The sequence below is a fragment of the Macaca nemestrina genome, chromosome 7 (genome assembly GCF_043159975.1).
Source record: "Macaca nemestrina isolate mMacNem1 chromosome 7, mMacNem.hap1, whole genome shotgun sequence".
NCBI lineage: Eukaryota > Metazoa > Chordata > Mammalia > Primates > Cercopithecidae > Macaca > Macaca nemestrina.
Genome location: NC_092131.1, coordinates 26,791,978 through 26,817,874, shown reverse-complemented (window position 1 = coordinate 26,817,874; position 25,897 = coordinate 26,791,978). Strand labels below are relative to the sequence as shown.

Here is a 25,897-nt window from a genome sequence, read left to right as displayed (position 1 = left end):
AAAGCATTATAACTTTCATGAGAAAAATAGAGCTGAAAGATCACTCATCTTTGCTCAAGGAATTGAGAATGGTTTTGTGGGTATAAGGCATGAAACTGAGTATCAGTATAGAACGATTTGTTTAATTTATACACCACATAAGTACCATCAACCAAACTTTCCTGGGATTCCTCAGTATAGAATTAAAGCCCTCAGATTGGTTTAGGAAAGAGAGCTCTTTATTGTGTTGGATTTGCTGCAAGAATAGATATGTAGGTACTAAACTTATGAATAGACATTTCAAATGCCAATGCATATTGCCAGCATTTATTGAAAAGCTCCAATGAGGACTACATCAGCAGTAAAATAACACAATGTTATTCCATTTCCTAAGTGTGTTTTCTTTCTAAGCTGCCCTTCGAAACCGACTTTTTTTGGTCCTGTGATTTGGTAAATAGAAAGCTGAGCAGTTAGTTTACCATTGCCACTTCTAATTATCCCTGCCAGTACCTGTCCAGTCTTACGGAGCTCTATATACATCCTCTGAGATGGCTTCCCAATTCACATTTAGATTTTGTTCTGTGATATGAATTAGAGTATTAGAACGTAAGCACTCTTTAGTCTAAAGCTGCCTCCTTGTAAATTTGGCCTAAAGGCCTCTCTGTACACAGTGAACTATAACCTAACTGGGTATGTGAACAGACCACAGACAATAACTTACTTTTTTACCAATCACTGAGTTTCTGCCAATCACAGGTGACCAATTGTTCAAACAATGTTCAAATAAGGCAAATACTGAGCTATAACCAATCCAGCTGCTTCTATACCTCACTTCTGTTTTCTGTATTTCACCTTCTTTCCACTCCCACCTCCAGAAATTCTCTATCACACAGCAGCACCAGAGTCTCTCTGAACCTATTCTGGTTAGGGGGCTGCCTGATTCATGAATTATTCTTTGCTCAATTAAACTGTTAAATTTATCTAACATTTTCATCTTAACAGTACTGACATTAGGTCTGTGACCTAGAACTGTCACTCCAAAAACAAAAAGCTATTCATTCAATAAATACCGTATGTTTAACACAGTTAAACCTGTGACCACTGCATCTTAAAAGGCTATATGCAAGATTCAAAATAGTAGATCATTCTGTTCTTATTCATACCCTCTTCCCTTGGCCTCTGTGATATCACAATCCTGGTTGGACTCCTACCATGCTGGTCAGTCTTTCCTATCATCTTTTGCTGGCTGCTTCCCCTTCCCCACTTAAAATTATTGGGTTTTCACATGGCCCAATCCTGTGTCATCTTCTCTTTTCACTCTACCTTCTCCTGCTATGTGATCTTATCTAACAATTCCCAAATTTATATATCTAGTCAGGCCCTCCTTCTTAGTGTTGGTATATACCTATTGGTCTATTTGACCTCTCTTCCCAGACGTCTTACACATATCTCACATTTTATATCCAAAACTGAAATCTTAATGGTCCTCCTGAAATCTACTACTCCAATGTATGTTGCATCAATAAATGGCAACTTCCTTCATCCTGATGCAAATCCCAGATACCTGAGAGGTATCACTATACCTTCTTTCCTAATCACCCACTTCTACTCCTTCACCATGTCCTGTTGATTCTACTACCCTAATACACAGAAAATGTATCATCTTCCTCTCCACTGCCACCAACCTTATTTAAGCCACCATCATCTCTTGCTTAAACTATAATAATTTTATATCTTAACTCCAATTGAGTATTTCCAGTTGATCTCCTCTAATTCAGCATCTTCACAGCAGCCAGAATGATTTTTCTTGAATAAAATCCAAATATCTTAACATCCAGGCCCACAAGTTCAGCTGGTTCCTGCCCACCTCTGGGTTCTCATCATGCTCCACTCCTGCACACCTGTGTTCTTTGGTTTTTTAAACAATCCAAGATCTTTCTCATCTCAGGGTATTCACATGCTTTTGCCTCTGCCTAGAAATCTATTTCTTGCCCTCTCTCTGCCTAGTTAACTCTACTGATTATTTTTTCAGCCTAATTATGACCTACACAGAGACACATACCCTTCAGGCCACTCCTGCATTTAAGTTAGATCCCCATTTGAATCTATCCTTGAATGCTTTTTGGCTTAGAACTTACTAAAATTTATTACGACAATGCAGATATTTGATTATAAGAAGTCTCCATAAGGCAGGATGCTTTGTGTGCCATTCACCTACACCAAGCTGTGAGGAAATCAAACTAAAACGAACAAAAAAGTGAAACAATGTATTCTGAACATGGGTTTTAACAATAATGAATTGGAAGAGTAGGCTAGTCTGAATTAATGAAAAATCTGACAGAATGTTTAGTATATGTGTGTACACACACATATGCACACATATATGTTTAGCCAACCTTAATTGAGCATTTCCCATATCCCAAGCACTACACTAATTGCTCAACACATATGTACTCATTTAATCCTCACAACAATTCTCTAAAGTAGTTACTATCATTTTACAGCCAAAACAACTGAGATTCAATAACTACATCTTTATATTTAAAATGCATTTCATGTAAACATCACAGAATTGGATCTTGCTTTTATATGCAGCCTGAAAATCTCAGCCTTTTAATTGGAGTGTTTAATCCATGACATTTATTGTAATTATTGATATGGTTGGATTTCAGTCTACCATTTTCCTATTTGCTTTGTCTTCTCTGTTCTTTCTTCTTTTATATCTCCTTTGTCTTCTTTTGGATTAATCTAGTTGTTTTTGGTTTTATTTATTAATATTGTGATCCATTGGCTTTTTAGTCCTTTGCAAATTTTTTTGATTACTCCAGAAATTACGATATGCATCCTTAACTTATCACAGTCTACCTAGAAATAATATTATATTACTCTGTAATCATGTAAGAACCTTTAGAAATTCAAATTCCATTTACCTTCTTCCATCTTTCATGCTATTGTTGTCATATATTTTATTCCTATATATGTTATAAACCTCATAACACATTATTATGTTAACTTTAATTTGAGTAAAGAAAAAAATAGTCATTTATGTACACTCAACATATTTAATATTTCCAGTGTCCCTACCCTTCTGTAGGTCCAATTATTTCCCTTTAGCCCAAAAACCTTTTAGTATTTCAGTGTGGTTCTACTGGCAGCAAATTTTCTGAGGTTTCATTTACTGAAAATATATTTTATCTTAACATTTGAAAAACACTTTTGCTGAGTATAGAATTCTAGCAAAGCCATTTTTGTTTCAGCCCTTTGAAAATATCTTTCAATGTCTTCTGGCCTTCTTTTTTTCTGATGAGTAGTCATATCCATGTTGTTATTCTCCTGTAGGTAAAGTGTTTTTTCCCCTCTGGTTACTTGTAAAACTTTTTCTATATCTTTACTTTTCAACTGTTTAATCATAATATGCCTAGGTGAGTTTTTTTTTATATTTATTCTGCTTAAGGTTTGCTGAACTTCATGGATTTATGGGTTGCTGGTTTGTTTAAATTTGAACATTTTTTCTAATATTTCAATAGAGTATGTTAGAAGTGATACAATGCCAGTTCTAGTCTCAGTCTTTAAGAGAACTGGCAGCTTTCACTTTATATCCTTGGAACCCTGAACAACCATGTAAGATGTCCAACTGCACTGATGGAGAGACCATGTGGGAAGATCCTGAGATCCTGGGATGGAGAAGAGCCTAGCTGAGCCTAACCTTCTAGCAATTCCCATCAAAAAGCCAGGCATAGAAGCACACCCTTTTGGACCCTCCAAATTGTTCCAGACACCAGCTGAATAACACCCGGTGATCCTGGTGGAGGCTACATAGAGCAGAAGAATCACCCAGCCTAGCACTGCCTGGCATCCTGATCCACAAAATTGTGAGCTATAATAAAATGTTATTTTAACCACTTAATCTGGGGTAATTTGTTATGCACCAATAGGTAGCCAGAGGAAGTAGCAATTATATATCAGTTAACAATGGGTAAAGGCATTGAGGATTTGTAAGAAAAAAATACAAGAATGGTAGGCTCTCCATGAGTTATTCAGGATCCTAAGTGGATATAAATCATTTCCCCTGGGTTGTAACTTCAGCGAGGATACTGTTTGGACTGAAAAGTATGCATGTAATAAAGATTTATATCTGCAAAATGATGAAACATTGGACAATTTCATTTTCTGTTGTACTTTCTCTATAAGAAAGTCAATAACATACAGACTGCTGCTGTTGTTACTCCTAGTAATAATAGTTACCGAGTTCTGAATGCCTTTTGTGGGCCCACACTTCACGAAAAGTACTTCACATACACTGTCTCACTAGTTTTTACCAAGCCTTAGTTTCTGCTATGTGAAATGAAGATGGTAATACATACCTTGAAGAGCTCTTTCCAAAGTTTTCTTAGCTAAGACATTTCAAACTGAGAATTTGAACCAAAAAATGTCTGCCTCCAAAACCACTACAATGCCATAAAATCTCCTTAATTAAAATAACTGCAATAATTAAAGAAAATGCTGGCCAGGCGTGGTGGCCCACACCTATAATCTCAGCATTTTGGGAGACTGAGGCGGAAGGATGGCTTGAGCCCAGGAGTTTGAGACCAGCCTGGGAAACACAGTGAGACATCATCTCTATGAAAAATATTTTTAAAAATTAGCTGGGCACAGTGGCACTTGCCTATAGTCCCAGCTGCTCAGGAAGTTGAGGCAGGAGGATCACTTGAGCCTACAAAGTTGAGGCTGTAGTGAGCCATGATCATGCCACTACACTCCAGCCTGGGCAACAGAATGAGATCCCTATCTCAAAAGAAAAAAAAAAAGGCAAAGAAAAAGAAATGCTGCCCTCAGAAGAATGTTTTTACTTTTATGTGAGTGTTCTTGGGGTTTTTTGTTTTTTGGTTTTTGGGTTTTTTTGAGACGGAGTCTTGCTCTGTCACCCAGGCTGGAGTGCAGTGGTGCAATCCCGGCTCACTGCAACCTCCACCTCCTGGGTTCAAGGGATTCTCCTGCCTCAGCCTCCCAAGTAGCTAGGACTACAGGTGTGTGCCATCATGCCCGGCTAATTTTTTGTATTTTTAGTAGAGATGGGATTTCACCATGTTAACCAGAATGGTCTTGATCTCCTGACCTCATGATCCTCCTGCCTCAGCCTCCCAAAGTCCTGGGATTACAGGCGTGAGCCACTGTGCCCGGCCTATGTGAGTTTTTTTAAATAAAAAATAAGTTAAAAATTTTACAACTGGGATAGGTAAAGTGTATGACTTATGCCTATAGTATAATAAGACTTTATTTTGCTGATCCACTAAGTTGAATCAAGTGGATTCATCAGAGGTTTCAAAATCACCAGCTTTAGCACCAATCCTTAAATAATCGTGAAAGTAGCTGTAGGCACCTGCCAGGCAATTTAGAGAATCACTTCTATAATGTTCTACTTTTAGTGGAAAATCTGCTGATAATTTAAATTTTCTTCAATCTGCTTCAAAAATCTGAATACTTATAAACTCTCCTCAATATCACTTATTTTTTAATTTCTCAATAAATTAAAAGATACATCAAATCATGAATATTGCCTTTCAGTTATAGATTATTTCTTTCCTCCAGTTACATTTGAAGTGTTAACAATAATTCATTAATAATTATCAAAGAATTAAGACTTCTCTCATTGAAAATCCTTGATAATGTAGGAAATAATTTATTCTGTGAACTTTCATATTATAGATTAATATGAAAAGTAAGTGCCAGTCTAACAAGCAGGGCTTTAGAAGCTAAGGATCTAATGTATACCAAGAGCTTTGACAGACTTTTAACTTTTCACCCAGTAATTCCACTTCTATACATTTTCCCTAAGAAAATAGTGGAAAAAAGTTAATGTAAAAAAGCCATTTGTTTCAGAGTTAATTATTTATAATAGACAGAATTTGGAAAGGACTTAAATGCTTAGGTAAGAGAATGGTCAAATATGACATACCAGCCAGGTGTGGTGGCATGAGCCTTTAGTCCCAGCTACTTGGGAGACAGGTGGGAAGGTTGGCTGAGGTCAGGGATTTGAGGCTTTAGTGCACTATGACCCTGCCTGTGAATAGTGATTGCACTCCAGCCTGGGCAGCATAGCATGACCCTAACTTGTAAAGAAAAAATCTGTTGCTATAGACAATTTAATCACATAAGGAAAGCTTTTGTCATTATGTTATTTATATATATATGTGTGTGTGTATATATATATATGTATATACTTAACAGACAGAAAAAAATAGTTTTTCTCTGTATTATCAAATGATGGGAATTTTTTTTTTACATTTAACAACTTATTATAGAGGATATTACAAAAGATAGAGACGAAGATTTGCCTAGGGTGAAGTATGGGGGAGGGGCGCAGAGCTTCCACACCCTCCCTTGGCACACCACCCTCCAGGAGGATGTTCAGCTGTCCGAAAGTTCATTTCCTTTTTGTATGAATGTGTTTCCAAGTTTTTACAATAAATATATATTACCTCTATAGTCAGATGAAATAAACTTTTTAAAGATCAATATGCATTACACTTGAAATTAATACTTGATGTTAAGATACATCAGTAATGTATTATGTGATAGAACCTGTCCTAAAATGTTACCTTAAAATTAATTTACCTATTTATTAGTCTCTGTTTTCACCTGGGGATTGTGTAGCACTTAAAGAATTTATAGTAACAAAATGATGGCTTGGGCAATGTATATATACCTTGTTTTTAAAATAAATAGCAACTATTTCCTTATACCACCCACAGTATGCAGTAAAATGCACCTAATAGATAGCCAGTAATTATTCACTTATATTCTAATTAATCTCTTCCCACTCTACCCACTTGAGTGAGCAAACCTAGGCAAAATCAAGGTGACTGCCTTCCATTTTTTTGAACTATAGGTGAGGCAGGAAATTAAAGAAAAATAAAATTAAAAAGAAAGAGAAATAAGCTTTCCTGTATTAGGCTGGCTTGTTCCAGAGGCAGCAACAGGCACAGCCCAGACCCAGGAAAAGTCTTGATAATACGGTCTAATGTGCTCTAGAGACTCTCCCAGCACTCCCTCAATATAGGGAGAAGAAAACAAACTTTCCTTTGTTTCATGGAATAAGTTTATGGATCCCTGTTCTCTGTAACTATTGACTTCAAGTATTCTGTTTTATCTGAGAAATACAATGAAAGTCATAGGAAGCCTGAGTAGGCCTGAACTACAGCTGCCTGGGCACCACAGTGAAGGTTATGAGAGAAACCAATGCAAGGCTCTTTAGAGCAAATCTTCTAGATAATGAACATCCAGGTTGCTTGGCAATGGTCATGTGCAATCCTGAGTTTGTCCTGCTTCTGTATCCCCACTTTCATGCCACTGTAAGCTTGCTTCAAGCTAGCCCACCCTGTTTTGTGAAATGTGTATAAAAGTCAAGTGCTGTCTTTCTTCTAGGCCCAGTCTTTGGATATCAAGTCTGCTAGGTCTGAGTGCACTCAATAATAAAGATATCCTCCTATATATACCCCGAGATCTCTCTCTGGTCCTGATCCCACAACATAGGCACTTAAAAGTAAACAGGAAAAAAATTGAAAATCAAATTGAAACAAGAGTTAAAAAGAAGCTGGGGAGTGGTGAAGAGCTAGGCTTTTGGCTAATATTCTTGTTCAATTTATTGTTTTAGCTAACAATAAATTGGCTGTGGCAGCTTCTCTTCTGACATCTGAGTCTAACTGAGTCTCCTTGGTTTATGCTGGTCTGAAGTGTTCTCATCTCCTTTGGTCCCATCTAATTTTGCAGATGAAATGTAAAGTTGGCTTTTTGATTGCCCTCAAATTGTTGCCTGGCTTGGCATGCTTCTCACTCATGGACTGGGGCAGTTTAGGGTGTGGGGAAATATCTCCAGGCTGAGGAGCACAGTCAAATGCCACAACCCAATGCCTGTTGAATAACTGAGTTGGAAGGGGGACACTAGGAAAATGGAAGGAAATTAGTGGTTGGAAAAAAGAAGTCTTCCTTAACAGAAGACTTTAAGTCTTCTTTTCCCCTTCTTCTGTTCCTCATTCCCTCACCTGAGAACTCCCTTCTCTCACCCTGCCGATTTCCCATATACTGTATGAGGGGTGGACGCAGGGACTGAGTGCCTGCCGCAATACTAGTTGTAACAGGAAAGCCAATTGTCCTGTGCCTGGCTTTTATTGAGAATTAATAAATGTTTCTTAGAGGAAGAAAAAAAACCCCAGAATGTAGACATGTGATTAAGTGAACCTAAATGCATGCTGAATTATTGATCTGTTGACTTGTGAAAACTGAACATTGGACAGCAGTGTTACACTTTTCATTTAAATGTTTATTTTATTTGAAATCTAATGAAGGAGAATTAGACAATGAATATTTACATATATTTTTAGTTCTGCCAGATGATATCCTTGAAACATCATTAAAAAAAAAAAAAAGGCTGTATTTGAAGTCACAAGTTCTAGATAAAGGCCCAGTGTTGCCTCTAAGCGTATAACAGGAGATTATTCACTTGCCCTTTCAAACCATGTCTCCATAGTTTTGTCCGCAAAATCAGGATGATCCTTACCTGCATCACATGAGTCAGTTATGTTATTCCCTCACTAGGAGGAAATTCACACCTTCCCCCAGGTGAAAAAAAAGTACACTGTTTCTTTTTACCCTTTAATCTTCTGTATTAGTTTGTATTCATGCTGCTATGAAGAAATACCTGAGACTGGATAATTTATAAAAGAAAGAGGTTTAATTGACTCAGTTCTGCATGGCTGGGGAGGCCTCAGGAAACTTACAATAATGGCAGAAGGGGAAGCAAACAGGTTCTTTCTCACATGGCAGTAGGAAAGAGATGTGCCAAGCAAAGTGGGGTAGAGCCCCTTATGAAACCATCAGATCTCATGAAAACTCACTCACTATCATCAGAACAGCATGGGGGAACCACCCTATGATCTGGTCACCTCCCACGAGGCCCATCCCCCAACATGTGGGGATTACAATTTGGATTACAATTCAAGATGAGATTTAGGTCCCTCCCCTAACACATGGGGATTACAATTTGGATTACAATTCAAGATGAGATGTAGGTCCCTCCCCCAACACGTGGAGATTACAATTTGGATTACAATTCAAGATGAGATTTGGGTGGGGACACAGAGCCAGACCATATCATCTTCCAAAGCTGAATTTTTCTAATAAATATGCTTTAAGAGCCTTGCATATTTCCCCAACAAAGAAAAAGAGCCTTGTTCCATAAAACAGCATACTTAAGCAGCCTTTCTGAGCATATATTTTAATGTTATTTTTTATATAGAATATATCAAGCTTTACTTTTTTGTTTTTAAAGTTTGAGATTTTTTGCATCCTCTTTATTACATTTTTTTGATTGATATAAAATAAAAAGTGAAAATTACACATTCCTTCTTTTTAAACCTATCTACTAGACGTGACCACTGTGAACTGAGTATATTTTTGGAATTTTATTTATGCTTATTAGTTTGGGCAGGTGAGTTACTATAAGAAATAGACAAAAATACAGACATGTAATAGCCCTAAGTGAGTGAGGTTTACTTCTTGCTCATGGGACAGTACTGGATGGATGAGTGGGTGTGCAGAGCAGCCACCTTCAGGCAATCATCACTCAGGGCCTCAAGTTGCTTGAGGCACAGCCATCTTCAGCTCTGGAGGGCATCTCCATTCCTAGTGTGCTGAATTACAAACCGCTTTTCTTTCTTCCAATGTCTCCAGTTTTCTGGCAGCATAGCTAGCCTCCTGCACACTCAGGCCATAATTGCTTAACTCAGAATGGTGTGATTTAAATTCACCCTCACAGGCTTGCTTGAAGACATTCAAATTTGAACGCTTCTTTCACCCTTCTCTGATTAGATGTTCTTTTGTACTCACTTCTGCCCTTCCTTTCCTCCTGTCTTTGAAAAGATTTTACTAGCTGCGTTTGCTTCTTATGTTACCTCTCTCGATTGATTGATTGATTGATTGAGATAGAGTCTTGCTCTGTAGCCCAGGTTGGAGTGCAGTGGCACAATCTCGGCTCACTGCAACCTCTGCCTCCCGCGTTCGAGTGATTCTCATGTCTCAGCCTCCCAAATAGCTGGAATTACAGACATAAGCCACCACGCCCGGCTAATTTTTGCATTTTTAGTAGAAACGGGGTTTCACCATGTTGCCCAGGCTGGTCTTGAACTCCTGACCTCAAGTGATCCACCTGCCTTGACCTCCCAAAGCATGCACCACCGTGCCCAGCTGTTATCTCTCTCCATTTAGCTAAACTACTGGCAGTCTACGACCACTCCACCCCTTCTCTGCTTCAGGAGATAGTTTTCAAAAGTCACTTGTAAGCAAGTGGTGAGCTGTTGCCTTACCTCAGAAAGCAGCTTCTTTTCCCTGCTGTTTTCTTGTGAGGTCTCTGATTCATCTTTCTTCTTTGTAGCTCCTACATTTCCTTCCAGAAATCCTCTCCTCTTTCATGTTTCCTTCTCTCTCCTTGCTGCCTCTCCCACATTTCTCCTCTCCCAGCCTCCAGGTAAGTTGCCAGCCTCATTGAATCAACTGTTTCTAGCAGCTGCATTTCCTTTCCTTTTTATTCTCTACCTTTTCAGCTGACCCAGGTGGGCTGCATTTTCTTTAACTGTGATGTTCTCTCGGACCACTCACTCAAGACTACTTGTTCAACCATAGTCCCTTGTGGAGCAATTTTCCCGACTGCAAACCCAGCTCAATTTCCAAACTCCCACACCTGGTTTACATTTGTTTGTCTCTGACAGAAGTTCAAACCCTCCTCCCCCAGTGGAAAGCTCTGGCAAGGAGTTTATGGCTCACCCTGGAAAGAGTGAACCACCTCAGCAGAGACTGATAGTCTCTAGAGGGGCAAGGTGGAAAAATTATGAGATTTTGGAGTAGGGTGGCCAACTGTCACACTTTGCTCAGGACAGAGGGAATTCCAAGGATATGGGCTTGCATTTTAAAGCCAGGATAAAAAATGAAAGATTGTCTAAAGAGGGTGTTTCCATGCAGGGTCTTGTTTGGGTAAAAATCATGACCTAGTAGTTTAGGATTTGGAAGTGAGGAGTTTTAAGATCTTGGGGTATAAACTGTTGCTGCTTTCTGTTGAAGTGTTGATGGTTCTTTGTTTCAAAAACTCTCTGTAATGAACAATAAAGCAATTTGCCTGGGCAAGAGTCTCCTGGAATAGTAGTTATGTTAATGAGGACAATGGACCAGTAAGGGTATATTATTATAGACAGTAAGCTGTGTGTGTAGGGAGGACAGGGGTAGGTGATTTCTGTTCTCAGAGTTAACTCCATCCTGTCTTTTCCAAAGTCTATTTCATAATCAGTGTCCTTAGTTGAAATATCTAGTTGAAAAAAACTAGAGGGCTTTTTCTAATTTTGCAAGAATGTCACAACATCTCCAATCCCAAGTCCCTGATGTCTGTTCTAGCTTTCATTGCACTTATGAAAATAGCAATAATAAAAACATTATTTATAGAGCCCTAACTATGTGAAGGCCAAACATAAAATCCCTCATGAATATTATTTAATCCTCACAAGAGCCCCACAAAAGAGGTGTTATTAATTGTTCCTGTTTTACAGACAGGAAAACTCTGGCTCAAAGAGGCCAAAAAACTTGTCCAAGGTCATATAATCAGAAGTGGCAGAGCCAAGATTCTATCTCAAGTCCATCTGGCTATTCAGAAATAAAAGGGAATGAACTACTAATTCATGTTACAACATGGATGAACCTCACAGATATTATGCTAAATGAAAGAAGGCAGACACAAAAGACTACCTGTTATATGATTCCATTTATATGAAATGTCTAGATAAGGCAAATTTATAAAGACAGAAAACTGATCAGTGGTTTCTAAGCATAAAGGAGCAAGTGGAAACTAACTGCAAATGGGCCTATGGTTACTTTTATCATGGATAGAAATGTTCTAACCTGTGATGATGGTTTCACAGTTATGTAATGTTACTAAAAATCATTGAACTGTATGCCTATATACAATGTTTGAAGTTTATAGAATGTAAATTCTTTTTCAATAAAACTTTAAAAATTACAGAGGTCACATTCTAAGCTTTCTGATTGGCACCGCCAATGACTGGATGCTGGTTCCTTTAGGTGCCATTCCTAAGGAGAAATGCTAAAGGTTTACTGGGTTCTTATATACTTTTCAGGTAAGCATAAGGAATGCCTTAAACTCTTTTAGCCAATCAACCTATGTTGAATATGTTTAATTTAACGAGTGAGAGTTCATTTCTAGCAGTCACTTATTTCTCTAACTCTAACTGTGCATTCTTGCTCAGCATTTATATAAACCTAAGTATGTAAGTTACTGACACATGATATCACACTATACATGCAGAAGAGTCTTAAATTGCTGACATGACAAAATAAACACAAGTGAACTGTGAAGACGTACCACTTCTGTACATCTGGTGTGGCAATGACAGAGCCTCACTGCCCATCTTGCTATGCTGTGATTCAGCATAAAATTCCCTCAACCTCCCACTCCAACACTCATTGTCTTGGCCAGAATACTTATAAATAATAAAGATATTTGTCTTCAACTCCTCACCAAATCATTGGAGGGTTTTTTCTTTTTTCTCTAAATCTAAAAGAAAAAAAAAACTGATACTACAATTAAGAAAAATGCAGCCCATAAATTAAAATGGGTGGAAACCAAGCCAATGACACAAGAGAGCTGACCAGCCATTGGGTCCCCATGAGGAGACAGGAGTAGTTTGTTGTTGATGGGACCCCTGGCAGCTACAGTCCCTGTGGTATCACATAAATGCAAATTTTTCTCATGAACATTTGTTAAAACTGATTTATGTTGTTTTGTCTTTGATAAGAACAGATACGGATGTAATATAGTGACTGTGTTCCTTGTAACTTATATAGAGAAATTCGGAATACCAGGAGCTTAACTTACATAGACCCTGATGCCCTCAAAGAGCTCCCGCTCCTAAAGTTCCTGTAAGTATTAAATCCTCTCCCATCCTACTTTTTTGAGGGGGGGGGGTAAGATTTAATGCTGTTGTCTCCCAGGAATCTCCCTAGGATGATGTGGTCCAGGTTCATTTTAATGGTGTATAGCCTGGGTCAGGGCAAGGTATCGGGTGAAACGGTCCACATTTTTAAAACCTATTCAAAAGTCAACACATAGTGCTGGGACCAGAGACCCGCTCCAAGAAACAGGAGAGAGAAAATGCTATTGTGTATATGTGGTCCTTAAATGTAGTATTTCAGAACAAAACAAAAAAAAACTCTGAGAGCCAGTTGGTCAATTTTGTTTGAAAAGGGGTATCACAACAATATTAGAGGGGCTGTTACACAGGAAAGAAAACCACAAAGGGCAAAATGCACTTTTGTGGGGAGTGGAGGGAAAACAGAAGGGACAACATTTTCAGCCTCCCACTTCAATTGCTGGAGTGGGAGTAATAATCACTCTTCTTATCACTGCTTTGCTTTGATAACACCTTATGAGCTAACCATAAGCTCCATGAATTCAGGGACCACAACATTTTTTTCCCTGTTGAGTCTTTACTGCCTAGTACAGAGTAAAATGTGTTCAGTGGATGTGTCTGTATGACCTCAGGTCCTCTGGATACCAGGTGGAAGAGTCCTTTATCCTGCTTGCATGCATTATAAAAATTAGAAAACAAAAACAGTATGAAGAAGAAAAATTTTTAAAAACTTAATCCCAATACCCCAAAATAAGCCCTACTAACATTTCAGTTCATCTTCATCCAGACCTTTAAAACAAACTTATGTAATCATAGGTATCTTATGAGATATGCCTTTAAGGATGAATAGAGGGTATCCTGAACAAGAATGGGGAGAGATAGAAAAGAAATTTAGTTGAATGGAATAGCATGATAAAGACACAAAGACAGGGATCCACAAAGCTTCTTTGGTGAACTAAAAACAGTTGCTTTTTTTTTTTTTTTCTGAGATAGAGTCTTGCTCTGTTGCCCAGGCTGGAGTGCAGAGGTGCGATCTTGGTTCACTGCAACCTCCGCCTCCCGGGTTCCAGCGGTTCTCCTGCCTCAGCCTCCTGAGTAGCTGGGATTACAGGCATGCACCACCACGCCCAGCTAATTTTTGTATTTTTAGTAGAGATGGGGTTTCACCACGTTGGCCCGGCTGGTCTCGACCTCCTGACCTCAGGGGATCCACCCGCCTCAGCCTCCCAAAGGGACTACAGGCAAGAGCCACGGTGCCCAGCCAATAGTTGCATATTGAAGAGGTGAGTGTGAGAGATGCTAAGGGAATAGAAGACACTGATGGCATATGGAGATGAAAGAATGTCTGGAAAGCCATGAAAACATATGGGACAAGACAATCACTCTTCTTATGGACTCTGAGTTTCAAATAATATAATAACCCTTTGATGTGATGATCCCCCACTCTATGCTCTGTGGGGAACATACAGGTTTCTAAGACGTTGTCCTTGCCTGCAATCTCATTGGGGAGATGTGTATGAAATTGAAAAGTGCCTCTCCTACAGAGGAATAATAGAAAGTGACAAAGGAGAGACATATACAGTGTTTGGGGGTTGAGGTAATTAGAGAAGACATCAGAAAGAAGACCCACAGGATGGTTTTAAGGGATTTGTTTGAGGTTTTTGAAGACTAGAAAGGTCTTGGTCTAAGTATATGGACCCACTTGACTCTTGGACCTTTTTTCCTCCTACTATTCTTCGTGAGCAGTGATTACAATTGAACTAGTTTGTTTACTGTATTTCAAATATACCTTATGGAATCTCACCTCTCTCCTTAGTTATCTGGAATGTCCCTCCCATTTGCTTGTTTTGAGACCTCTGGCTCCTGCTGCCTCTTCAAATCCTATGCCTTCTTCTCTAGAAGGAGTCAAGTCTGAATTTGCCTCAGAAGGTGTATCAATAGATATGGTTTTTCTACCAGAAGACTTTCCCTAAGCCTTACTGGGTAGTGTCTAGGTTTCTCTCTATGCCATGCCAAATTCTCAACAAAAAAAAATTCTAAATAATTCAAGTAGCTGCAACAAATGTTAAACCAACTAAATCTGGGAGGCATCAGGAGCCTGAGAATTTTTGTGTGCATGGTGTTTTATGCATGTCTTTTAATCTTAACATTTTTCTGCAGATGATATAAACTTTGGAAGGTGAAGACATTGTGTTTAATTTGTTCCCTTCCTTTTCTGGACACTTTCTTTTTTGAGATAGAGTCTCGCTCTATCACCCAGGCTGGAGTGCAGTGGCGTGATCTCAGCTCACCGCAACCTCTGCCTCCCAGGTTCAAGCGATTCTCATACCTCAGCCTCCCAAGTAGCTGGGATTACAGGCGTACGTCAACACACGCAGCTAATTTTTGTATTTTTAGTAGAGACAGGGTTTCACCATGTTGGCCAGGCTAGTCTTGAATTCCTGGACTCAAGTGATCCACCTGCCTTGACCTCCCGAAGTGTTGGGATTACAGGTGTGAGCCACCGTGCAAGGCCCTCTGGACATTTTTTTTTTTAATGGTACTGCTATAATGGTACTCTCAGGTTACTGCTGTAGGAAAGCTATTCTTGGCAAAATAACAGCACAATATAATGTAGAGCTTGAAAGATGAAGCTGGCTTAAAGTCATATCTTCCTGTCCCATCCTCTTCTTAGCCCTTCACAAACGCACACATAATTTTTTCCAATTAAACAAGAAAATCACACACACACACACACACACACACACACAAACTGAATTTATATTTCTAGTAATCACAGTTAAAACAATCTCCAGAGTATTCTAAGCCAAGCAGATGTATTGACATTGGTGGACTGGATTAATGATTGTGCCTTGGGGGAATATCATCTCATCCAACCATCAGAATTTGCCCATAGTAACTCAGATATTTAGTGAAGAAGTTGGGCATTTGACTACAGGCTGACTTCAGAACCCATGCTTTCAGCTATTACATCATTCTTCTTCCTATGTGTTGATATTTTTACCTAAATTCTATGCTTTTTTTCCCTCTTTTTTCATTAATTTAGTGGCATTTTCAACACTGGACTTAAAATGTTCCCTGACCTGACCAAAGTTTATTCCACTGATATATTCTTTATACTGTAAGTATGCACACGTGCCATGTTTGACAATATTTTGTTTGTCACTGACAAGAAATAAAATACAGTCATGGGGGTTGGTTGAAGCTAAGTAAAGCAATTGTTTCAAGGAGTAAGCAGTGATCACCTGTGACTACACTGGCATGAAGTAAGGCAAGGACTGAGAAATAACCCCTGGCTTTAGCAATGTGGGTTGTTGGTGACTCTGCCAAGAACAGTTCCAGTGGAGTGCTGGCTGGAGTGGGCTCAAGGGAGATTTGGGTAGAGAGAATTAGAAAGAGTTACCATAATTAACTCCTTTGAGAGGTTTTGCTATTAAAAGGAGCAGAAAATAGCTCAGTAATTGGAGGATATTGAGTCAGGAGAAAAGATTTTGTTTGTGTGTTTTTGTTTTTAAATGGAAGAAATTATGCGATGTTTCATTGCCAATGGGAATGGTTGAATAGAAGGAATATTTGATGATAACTATGATACCTTACTTTTCATATAGTTTTAATAGTTTTTTAAATACTTTCCCCACACATGACATTTGCTCCTCTCAGTCACCTTATAAGGTATAAAACAAAGTTATTGCTTTTCCATTTATGAATGAGGAAACTGAGGAATAGAAACCTCAAGTGAGTTTGCCTGAGCAGTGTCTCAAAGGACAGTCAGGGGTGGTTACTCAAATTACTGCCTGTGACCTTTGATTGGCAGCCGTGTGCCCTTTTTCAAAGCTGGTGACATGGGTCAGTTGTCTTACTAATTGTATAGGAATGAAAGGACATAGGGCAGAGAGAATTACAAGTTGCGTTTGCATCAGAAAGTCAGCAAAAGGTAGAATGATAAGCTTCAAACTCTTGGGGTTTTGCTAGAAAAGAAAAGTGATCATACTTCTTTGTTGCAAACGAGCTCAGTTCAAAATGTAAGCAATATTCCAGAAACTAGGATGGCGTAGAAAGGTTCTCCAGGAGCCTGGCGAAGTTTGGCAAGTGAAGGACATTTTAGAAATACTCATTAGATGAAACCGTTTAATCCTTTTATCCTGACCTTCTTAAAGGTCCATGCATGTAGAAAACTCTAGTTGTTGTGGACAAAGTGTTGCAGATTCAGGAGAAGCCTCTGAAATCCATCTGCCTCCCTCGAGATGAGGATTAAGTCAGGGACCTCTACCCACACCTAAAGCTCTCGCTTACCCCACACTTGGGCTCCAGGTGCATGTCATCTAGGACAGCTCTCACCACCTCACCAGACCTCTGAGCCACTAGTGGTTAAGAAGGGTCAGTGAAACTTAAAAAGAAATAAGATTAAGCTATATTGTGTCCTGTTATTTATTTAAGTGCATATGTGCAGCAAGACTCCTGCTCCAGGAGGAAAACATTTTTTCATTAAGTGTTTTTGTCCCTCTCTCGCAGTGAAATTACAGACAACCCTTACATGACGTCAATCCCTGTGAATGCTTTTCAGGGACTATGCAATGAAACCTTGACACTGTGAGTATTACCAGTTCTACTCCCTCCATCAACTAAATTCTATTTTGAGCCATTTTCCTATGTTTACAGACCATCCAAGAGCCGTACTGCCGTATCATCTATATTCTATAGAGTACAAAGTGTTTTATATAATTAAATAAGAGTATTGTCTTGTGGGATGGTACTCTGTAGACTACAAAAGAGTTTAGGTAACAAGATAAGAGGATTCCATTAGGGCAGTGGTTGGTGCATTTTTCACGTGAAGGACCAGTTAGGCGTTACAGACCATGCAACCTCTGTAGGAACTGGTCAACTCTGGCACTGTGTGGCAAAAACAGCCGTACTCAATACATACACTAATGAGCATGTCTGTGTTCCAATAAAACTCTATTTATAGAAGCAGGCAGTGGACTAGATTTGGCCTGCAGGTCTTATGGAATAATCATCTGTATCCAAGTATCCCCATTCTACAGAAGAAGAACTGGGGTTTAAGCAAATTGAAGTGACTTTCCCAAGATCACTGAGTTAAAAAAATGTGGTGCCACTAAGGGCTTTATAAATTCTGCACTCGCACTTTTACTCAGTAATCACAAACTGTCATTAAGCTCCTGTAAGGGAATATTACATAGAAAGCACAGTGCTGCTATAGGTCAGCATTTTTCCAGAGCTTGAATGGGGGCAAAGCCCTTTAGATGGTCAAAAATAGATGCTTAATTAGGGATATTCACAAAATGTTCTAAAGGAGAAGATCTAACAGAGGCATAAAGGATAAGTTAATTCTCTAAGCTGGTAGAAAATTCCTCTCTCATTGTATAAGCCACAAAGTAGAGTTGGAGCTACCTCTGTGGGATCTCCTCTCTATTTTCAGGACCACTGCCCCAGTTCAAGCCTGGTGAAGTTTTTGCCTGGATTGTCACCCCAGTTTCATTTCTCTGCTCACACTAAAGTTGGGGTGGGGGTCTTTATCAGATAAAACCTGATGAAATTACTCCCCAGAAAAACGGATCCAAGCTTCACACAGTTCTTCTAAGGGGCTATTTTCTGAGCCATTCCTAGTTTATCAATTTGGGCCCAGTGAAGTTGCCTCAACTTTGGGAAAAGGGAGCATTTTGGCTGCTCCTTCTCATCACAACCTGGTGAGAGGTCTCTTGAAAAGACAAACGAAGTTCCTTCTCGGTCATAATTTCTTCTTAATATGCAGCAAAGATCCAGGCTTTTAGCCTGCTCAGCCACGAACCTCAAAGCCATTTACTTCCTCCGTAAAGCTTTCCATTGTGCCATATGGTGCTCATCATAGGAAACTCCTACATGCTAAACTTTTTCTTTTTCTTTTTTTTTTTTTGAGACGGAGTCTCGCTGTGTCGCCCAGGCTGGAGTGCAGTGGCATGATCTTGGCTTACTGCAAGCTCCGCCTCCCAGGTTCATGCCATTCTCCTGCCTCAGCCTCCTGAGTAGCTGGGACTACAGGCGCCCGCCACCACACCCAGCTAATTTTTTGTATTTTTACTAGAGACGGGGTTTCACCATGTTAGCCAGGATGGTCTCGATCTCCTGACCTCGTGATCCGCCTGCCTCGGCCTCCCAAAGTGCTGGGATTACAGGTGTGAGCCACCGCACCCGGCCTAAACTTCTTTATAGAATATTACCTCTACCCCTTGACACTATTTTTCTAAAACCCCCATATCTCAAGCACCCCCCTCAAGTGAAAGCTCATTGTCCCACACCCAGCATGGAGCCCAGCTTGTGTTTCCAGACACATCTGAGTGAGGGAAGCCCATATTTCCTAAAAGTGGAGGAGAGGACAGCATGGATTATTCGTGATCTTTTCAGATGATTATTTCTACATTTTGGCAAAAGTCCTTGCTTCTTCGAAGCTCAGGCTCAAAAAACTATCACAATGAAAGGATACATGTTCCAACAGCTGACTTTGTACCATATTCCTGGTGGGAGAAAGTTTCAATCAAAGTTTGTAATTCTTTTGTCTTTCTTCACCATGTTCCCTTTTCAAGCCTGATTTGTTCATTAAGAATTCTATTTAATATCTGAAATGCAACTCAAACAAGTACTTTTAGTGTCCAGGACTCTCAACAAATTTAGGAAAATAAAAATGCCAAATGCACAATTCTCACATCTTCATGAAAGAGTTCTAGTTTAGAAAAAATCAACTTATCCACAGAGTTTTCTCAGCCATTGTGCTTATATTCCTGGGATATTGCAATCCTCAACCAGGACATATTAGTAGCTAGAATTAAACTCACTATGTAATTATTTAAGATGAAACAAAAACAAACACATCAACAGCGACAACGAAGCCATGAGAATCTTGCTCAGTTTCTCAACAACTATATAGGATAAATCCAAGTTTTAGGATACTCCTTTCATTTATTTTTTTTTTAATTATTATTTTTTTCCAAGACAGAGTCTTGCTCTGTCGCCCAGAGCTGGAGTGCAATGGTGTAATCTCGGCTCACTACAACCTCCGCCTCCCAGGTTCAAGCAAGACTCCTGCCTCAGCCTCCCGAATAGCTGGGATTACAGGCACCCGCCAACTCCTTTTAAGATGGTCACCTAAAAAGTGTTCCTCACTTTGTTAAATATATAGTTATTTGATCCTCTCTGCAACCTTTTGATTGGGTGTTATATTTATGTACTTATTTATCATATTTTTCGAGATAAACTGAAGTTAAGACAGGTTGATAAATTCTCAGGATCATCCAGCTATTAAGTGGCAGAGCCAGGTCTAATTCCAAATTTGAACTTTCCTGTGTGCTTCTTAATGTGTTCCCAAAGTTCACATGTGGTAGATTACTGTAGTTTTCAAAGTTCCCTTACAACTGCCACTAGGAGTTCCCACTAGCCGTGCCTGAGTGTGGGTATAGCTGTCTTCTCTTATCTTCATGCCAATAACCACCAATACCCTCTTGCATTCCCATATAGCCCAGAGATCTCAAGGCTGGGGTTCCTTCTCCTGCAGAAAGAGGCGCTGCTTTTGGTAGGTGGAAATAATTATATTTGAGGTCGGCCAGGCGCAGTGGCTCATGCCCGTAATCCCAGCACTTTGGGAAGCCGCAGCAGGCATATCACCTGAGGTCAGGAGTTTGAGACCAGCCTGGCCAACATGGTGAAACCCTGTCTCTACTGAAAAATACAAAAATTAGCCAGGCATGGTGGCGGGAGCCTGTAATCCCAGCTGCTCAGGAGGCTGAGGCAGGAGAACTGCATGAACCCGGGAGCAGAGGTTGCAGTGAGCAGAGATCATGCCATTGCACTCCAGCCTGGGCAACAGTGCCAGACTCCATCTCAAAAAAAAAAATTATATTTGAAGTCAGGGACCCTAAGTCTCAACAGTCTTAGACCAATGTGTTTTTGGCAAGTCACCTTCATGTTTCAGTAACTTCAATAGGAAATAGAAATAATAAGATTTCAGAATGGCTCCCTGAATCATTGAATGAATTAATTAGTCACAGAAACATAGCAACAAGTTAAAACATTAACATTTCCAGCCCAGTGGCTCACACCTGTAATCCCCAGCACTTTGGGAGGCTGAAGCAGGCAGATCACTTGAGCCTGGGAGCTCGAGACTAGCCTGGGCAACATGGTGAAACCTCATTTCTACAACAAATACAAAAATTAGCCAGGTATGGTGGCACATGCCTGTAGTCCCAGCTATTTGAGAGGCTGAGGTGGGAGAATGGCTTAAGCTGAGAGATTCAAGGCTGCAGGGAGCCGTGACTGAGCCACTGTACTCCAGCCTGGGTGATAGAATGAGAGACCCTGTCTCAAAAAAAAAAAAAAAATCCATAAGAGGACATGGTCTGTCTACTTTCTTAAATTCATCTATGAGGTTTAATTTAATTCAGCCCATAACCCTTAAATATTTAATCTATGATAAGCTCTGAGGATAAAAAGATAGATAAAATACAAAGGTGAAATAACATTTAAATATTAATGGAAAAATAAAAACATGTGCATTTAGATGAATGTCTTTCAAAATGTTTATCTTAAGAGACTGCAGTTGCACCTCCACTATTGATATTGGGTTAACTGTTACCTCAAATCCCTTTTTCTGAATGTATATGGAATATTCTTTTAAAATCTTTAATGGTAACAAGTTTGTTACTCAAAGCAAATATGATTCTGAGAAAAAAACTTAAACATACTAGGAGCTAAGTCAGGAGAATGAGCATTTAAACTGAGAAATATTATCTTGTTTCCAACAACTCGTACTGGAAAATTTTCTCGTGGGATACATATGTGGGACCTGAAACACCTTTATGCACATTTATGACACCAAAGAAATATAGTCCAACTCTCCAGAAACAGGCCAGCACCACTGCTCACCAGTCACTGATTTCTCTTCTCTCTGTTGGTTGTAGGAAGCTGTACAACAATGGCTTTACTTCAATCCAAGGATACGCTTTCAATGGGACAAAGCTGGATGCTGTGTAAGTCAAGGGTAGACATGAAAACTGTCACTTCTCCTTATCCTAAGAAGAACCACCCAATGGGGCAGAATTCTGTTGAGAGATAGGTTCTACCAGAGCATCTTCCGTCCCAGGGTTAGTGTGACCAATACAGAAATGAGGTCAAGGAACTTGGCAGGGGCCCCCTTTAGTGGACACTTACATTAGTTCCAATGGTAAGTTCCAAAGCTCTTCTCCCTGGTGTGTGTGTGTGTGTGTGTATGTGTAAATGGTCATCTATTATGTACATGAAGTAAAAGGGTATCTTTAATGAAGCTCAAAGCTGTTCAGAAAATAAGGTGATTTCTCTTTTAGTCCATTCTGACGTGTTTTTGGGAAAGATGTCAGTTTATATTTGATTCACTCAGAAATAGCTAAAAAATCATATCCAACTTTTGCCTTTTCAAAAAATAAATAATTCTGGGAACAGCTGAAACAGCAAACAACAGACTTTGTGTTTGATGTGTTTTATAACACTTTTTGAGTATTTCTTTACAAATGATACATTTTTTCTATTTGTTGTTTTTTCAAATTTACTTGCTCATTTTTGGTAGTGTCTTGTTATGTATTCATTTTTGTAATTCTATATTTTTTTCACTTTAAACATTTCATACATAGTAATTTTATATTCCAGAAGTGATCCCTGCAAAATCTGAAGGACTTATGACTTGAAATCTGTTGTGTACGGGGCTTCTCCAACTTTCCTGGGCATCAGACCCTCTGAGGGGTCTTATCAAAATACATAGTCTGATTCCATAGCTCTGGATTTGGCCTCAGGATTCTGTATTTCTAACCAACTCCCAGGTGATGCCGACACTGCTGTCCATAGACCACACTTTAAGTAGCAAGGGTGAGGTCAATAAGCTGTCTAACCCTATGCAGTGGCTCTGGATGAAGAAGAACACGCATGTAGATTAAGTGATTTTGGTTGATGTTCTGGTTTAGGGGTTAGGTGGTAGGTTCTGGAACAATTTCATTTTTAAGTGGTAAATGGAAAAAAAATGTTTGAACTCATTACACGGAGGCAAGGCTCCCTGAGTTCTGTTGAAGTGAAGTCTCACTCTTTGCCAGCTTTTGTGCTTCCTACCAGTCTCTATGAAATGAAGAGTCATAGTACCATTCTCTCGATTGTCTGGTTGTGGAGTCATAATGGTTCATTTCCATTATCTTTTTTAATACATAATTATAGGTGAAGTCTAAAAAGACTCGCTAGAGTAAGATGATACTTACCCCCTCAAATTTATTTACAGAATTGGAGAGACCCTCTTTCCATCTTTTTATGATACTAACTTCTTACAATCTTTCATCTACCTTTCAACATATTTATTAGACACTTGCAATGTACCAGGCCCTGTGCCATTCACTGGGAAAACAAAGATGAACAGGAGCCATGTGCTCACTCCCCACACTGAGCGTACATTCTGGTGGGGTCAGCTCAAAGGCAGCAATATCAAAGGTCAAAGTACATTAGGGAGAAGTGTACCCAGTCCAAAATATACATCTCAGATACAAAGTAACTGAAGCCTAAATATTGAATAACATTGCCTTCCTTTTTTGGAGATACAAGCTAGATTTTTTCTAGATTTATCCCATTGTTTTTTAAATCATTATCAAAATTAATGTTTTAGAAATGAATTACCCTGTATTCCAGGTTTCAAGTTCTTTTTCTAATCCAGCATTCTGGAAAGGTGGTATTTGATTTTAATATTGTATGAATTTCACCAAATATTTTCCTCTTTGATTCAACTATTCCTAGAAAGCTATGACTCTCAGGGTGATGATCTTCAAATTCAAATTTTCTATGAATGGAGTATGGAGACTTCTTAAAATAATGAAGATAGTTTGTAGGTACTTAGGGTTTAAAGATTTCAGATTACTGTCACACAGTTCTAGACAAAGAGTACATCAAAAGTTTAGTTGCATTAAGGCAACAAAGACTCATATTAGCAAGGGCAGGGATAGGAGAGAGTAGGAAATCTTCAACCAGGGAAACCAGAGCTGTTAATATGGCTCCTGAATTCAGTGTGTTCAGCTGACTCTTGCCTGAACTAAAACTGCCTTTCCAGAATGGTGGATTAGAAAAAGAACCTGAAACCTGGGATATAGGGTAATTCATTTCTAAAACATTCATTTTTCCACAAGCAAAAGATTTTGGAGCTCAAGATAAGAATCTATGCTTCAAATTATCTGCCTGTTTTTCCTGCCATATTTAGTCATTGGAAGATATGACCCTCAAACACTATCATTTATTAAAGATAAAGAATAAAATTCAGACCTTAAGGTCCACAGGACGTCACCCCAACATGGGACACGACCACACACACCGCCACACTCACTCAGACTGGCACCATCTAGACACACCAAGGAACCTGACATGCACATCTTTGGGGTGTGGGAGGAAATTGGAATACCTGGAGAAAACCCACACAGCCATGGGGAAGGTGTGCACACTTCACACAAACAGTAGCCCCAGCCCGGAAAGGATTTTTTTAAATTAAAAGTAAGCAGGCTGGGCGCAGTGGCTCACGCCTGTAATCCCAGCACTTTGAGAGGCTGAGGTGGGCGGATCAGGAAGTCAGGAGATCGAGACCATCCTGGCTAACATGGAGAAACCCAGTCTCTACTAAAATACAAAAAATTAGCCAGGCATGTTGGTGGGTGTCTGTAGTCCCAGCTACTCGGGAGGCTGAGGCAGGAGAATGGCGTGAACCCGGTAGGCGGAGATTGCAGTGAGCGGAGATAGTACCACTGTACTCCAGCCTGGGCAACAGAGCAAGACTCTGTCTAAAAGAAAACAAACAAACAAACTAAACAATAGTGAATGAGACAATATTATTAGAGGATATGCTGTATATATAGAGACTCTCTGTACCTTCACACCAGCTTTCTCCTCAGACCATATCATGGATTCTGTGGAAGGCTTAGCTGACAGCAGAGATATTCTGTCAGTGACAATGGATTTTCAATTCACTGGTGCCATGACTTACTGTCTAACTATCTCTTGCAACACAGGAAAGAAATCAGTGTACTATTTCACAATACTTTCTTGACATTTTTATGTTAAGTATTAAAGTTATTTGGAAGAGATTAACAAATGTGGAAACTATTTCTTTGTTAAGAATCTTTCGTGTCTTGGTTTCTAAAAGTCTAGATCGGGGTCAGCAAACTTTTTCTCTGAAGAAAATATTTGGGGCTTTATGGGACATATGGTCTTAGTTGTACTACTTAAGTCTGCCTTTGTAGTGTGAAAGCAGCCATAGACAATATATAAACAAATGAGCATGGTTATGTTCCAATAAAACTTTATTTACAAAAACAAGGACAAGGCAGGATTTGACTGAAAAGTCATAGTTTGTAGACCTCTGGATAAAAGTATTCAGTGAGGATGACTATTGTGTGGCGAAATATGTAGTCTGTTTCTCTGAATTTCTGGTAAAGGTTAAAGGGCAAGCATGGGATCAAGATAAAAAGTATCTGGATTAAAATATTTGGCATTAGAAAGTGCAGATCCAATCATAATAGAAAACAAAGATTTTTTTAATCAGTAGTTTGAATCTAAGCTGGAAACTGCCCCTGTTATAAAACAAGACTCCATCATTCTACCCTAAGTTTCTGATTCCTAGTCAATAGAAATTTATTCTTTCCTAGATTTAAGCACTTCAGTAAAAGGTATCATGTAAATCCAATGTAAAATCAAAATGATGGTTGTGATAAGGAGCCCTGGGACTGGAGGAAGACAAGGATTGAGCTATAGGTGAAAGAAAGAGAGGTCAAGGTTCCATAGTAATAATAAAATAGTATTCACATTGTGTTTTTAACATAAGGATATTGCTTTTGGTCTCATTGCTAATTGTGATTTTAAACTAAGGCAAACACATCAATCTCCTGTAATTATCTTAATAGTGTTCAAGGATTGCA

At 39.2% G+C, this 25,897-nt stretch overlaps 1 protein-coding gene across 2 annotated transcripts in view; it reads left to right on the top strand.

The window, feature by feature from the left end:
• Positions 1 to 25,897, top strand: part of LOC105467648 (thyroid stimulating hormone receptor) — a 181,973-nt gene that overhangs the window by 118,467 nt on the left and 37,609 nt on the right. For both annotated transcript variants that reach the window (XM_011717347.2, XM_011717349.2), the window contains exons 5-8: positions 12,883 to 12,957; positions 15,994 to 16,068; positions 17,460 to 17,537; positions 21,893 to 21,961. In XM_011717347.2, the coding sequence (XP_011715649.1) occupies positions 12,883 to 12,957; positions 15,994 to 16,068; positions 17,460 to 17,537; positions 21,893 to 21,961 (297 nt within the window). The remainder of the gene's footprint in view (positions 1 to 12,882; positions 12,958 to 15,993; positions 16,069 to 17,459; positions 17,538 to 21,892; positions 21,962 to 25,897) is intronic.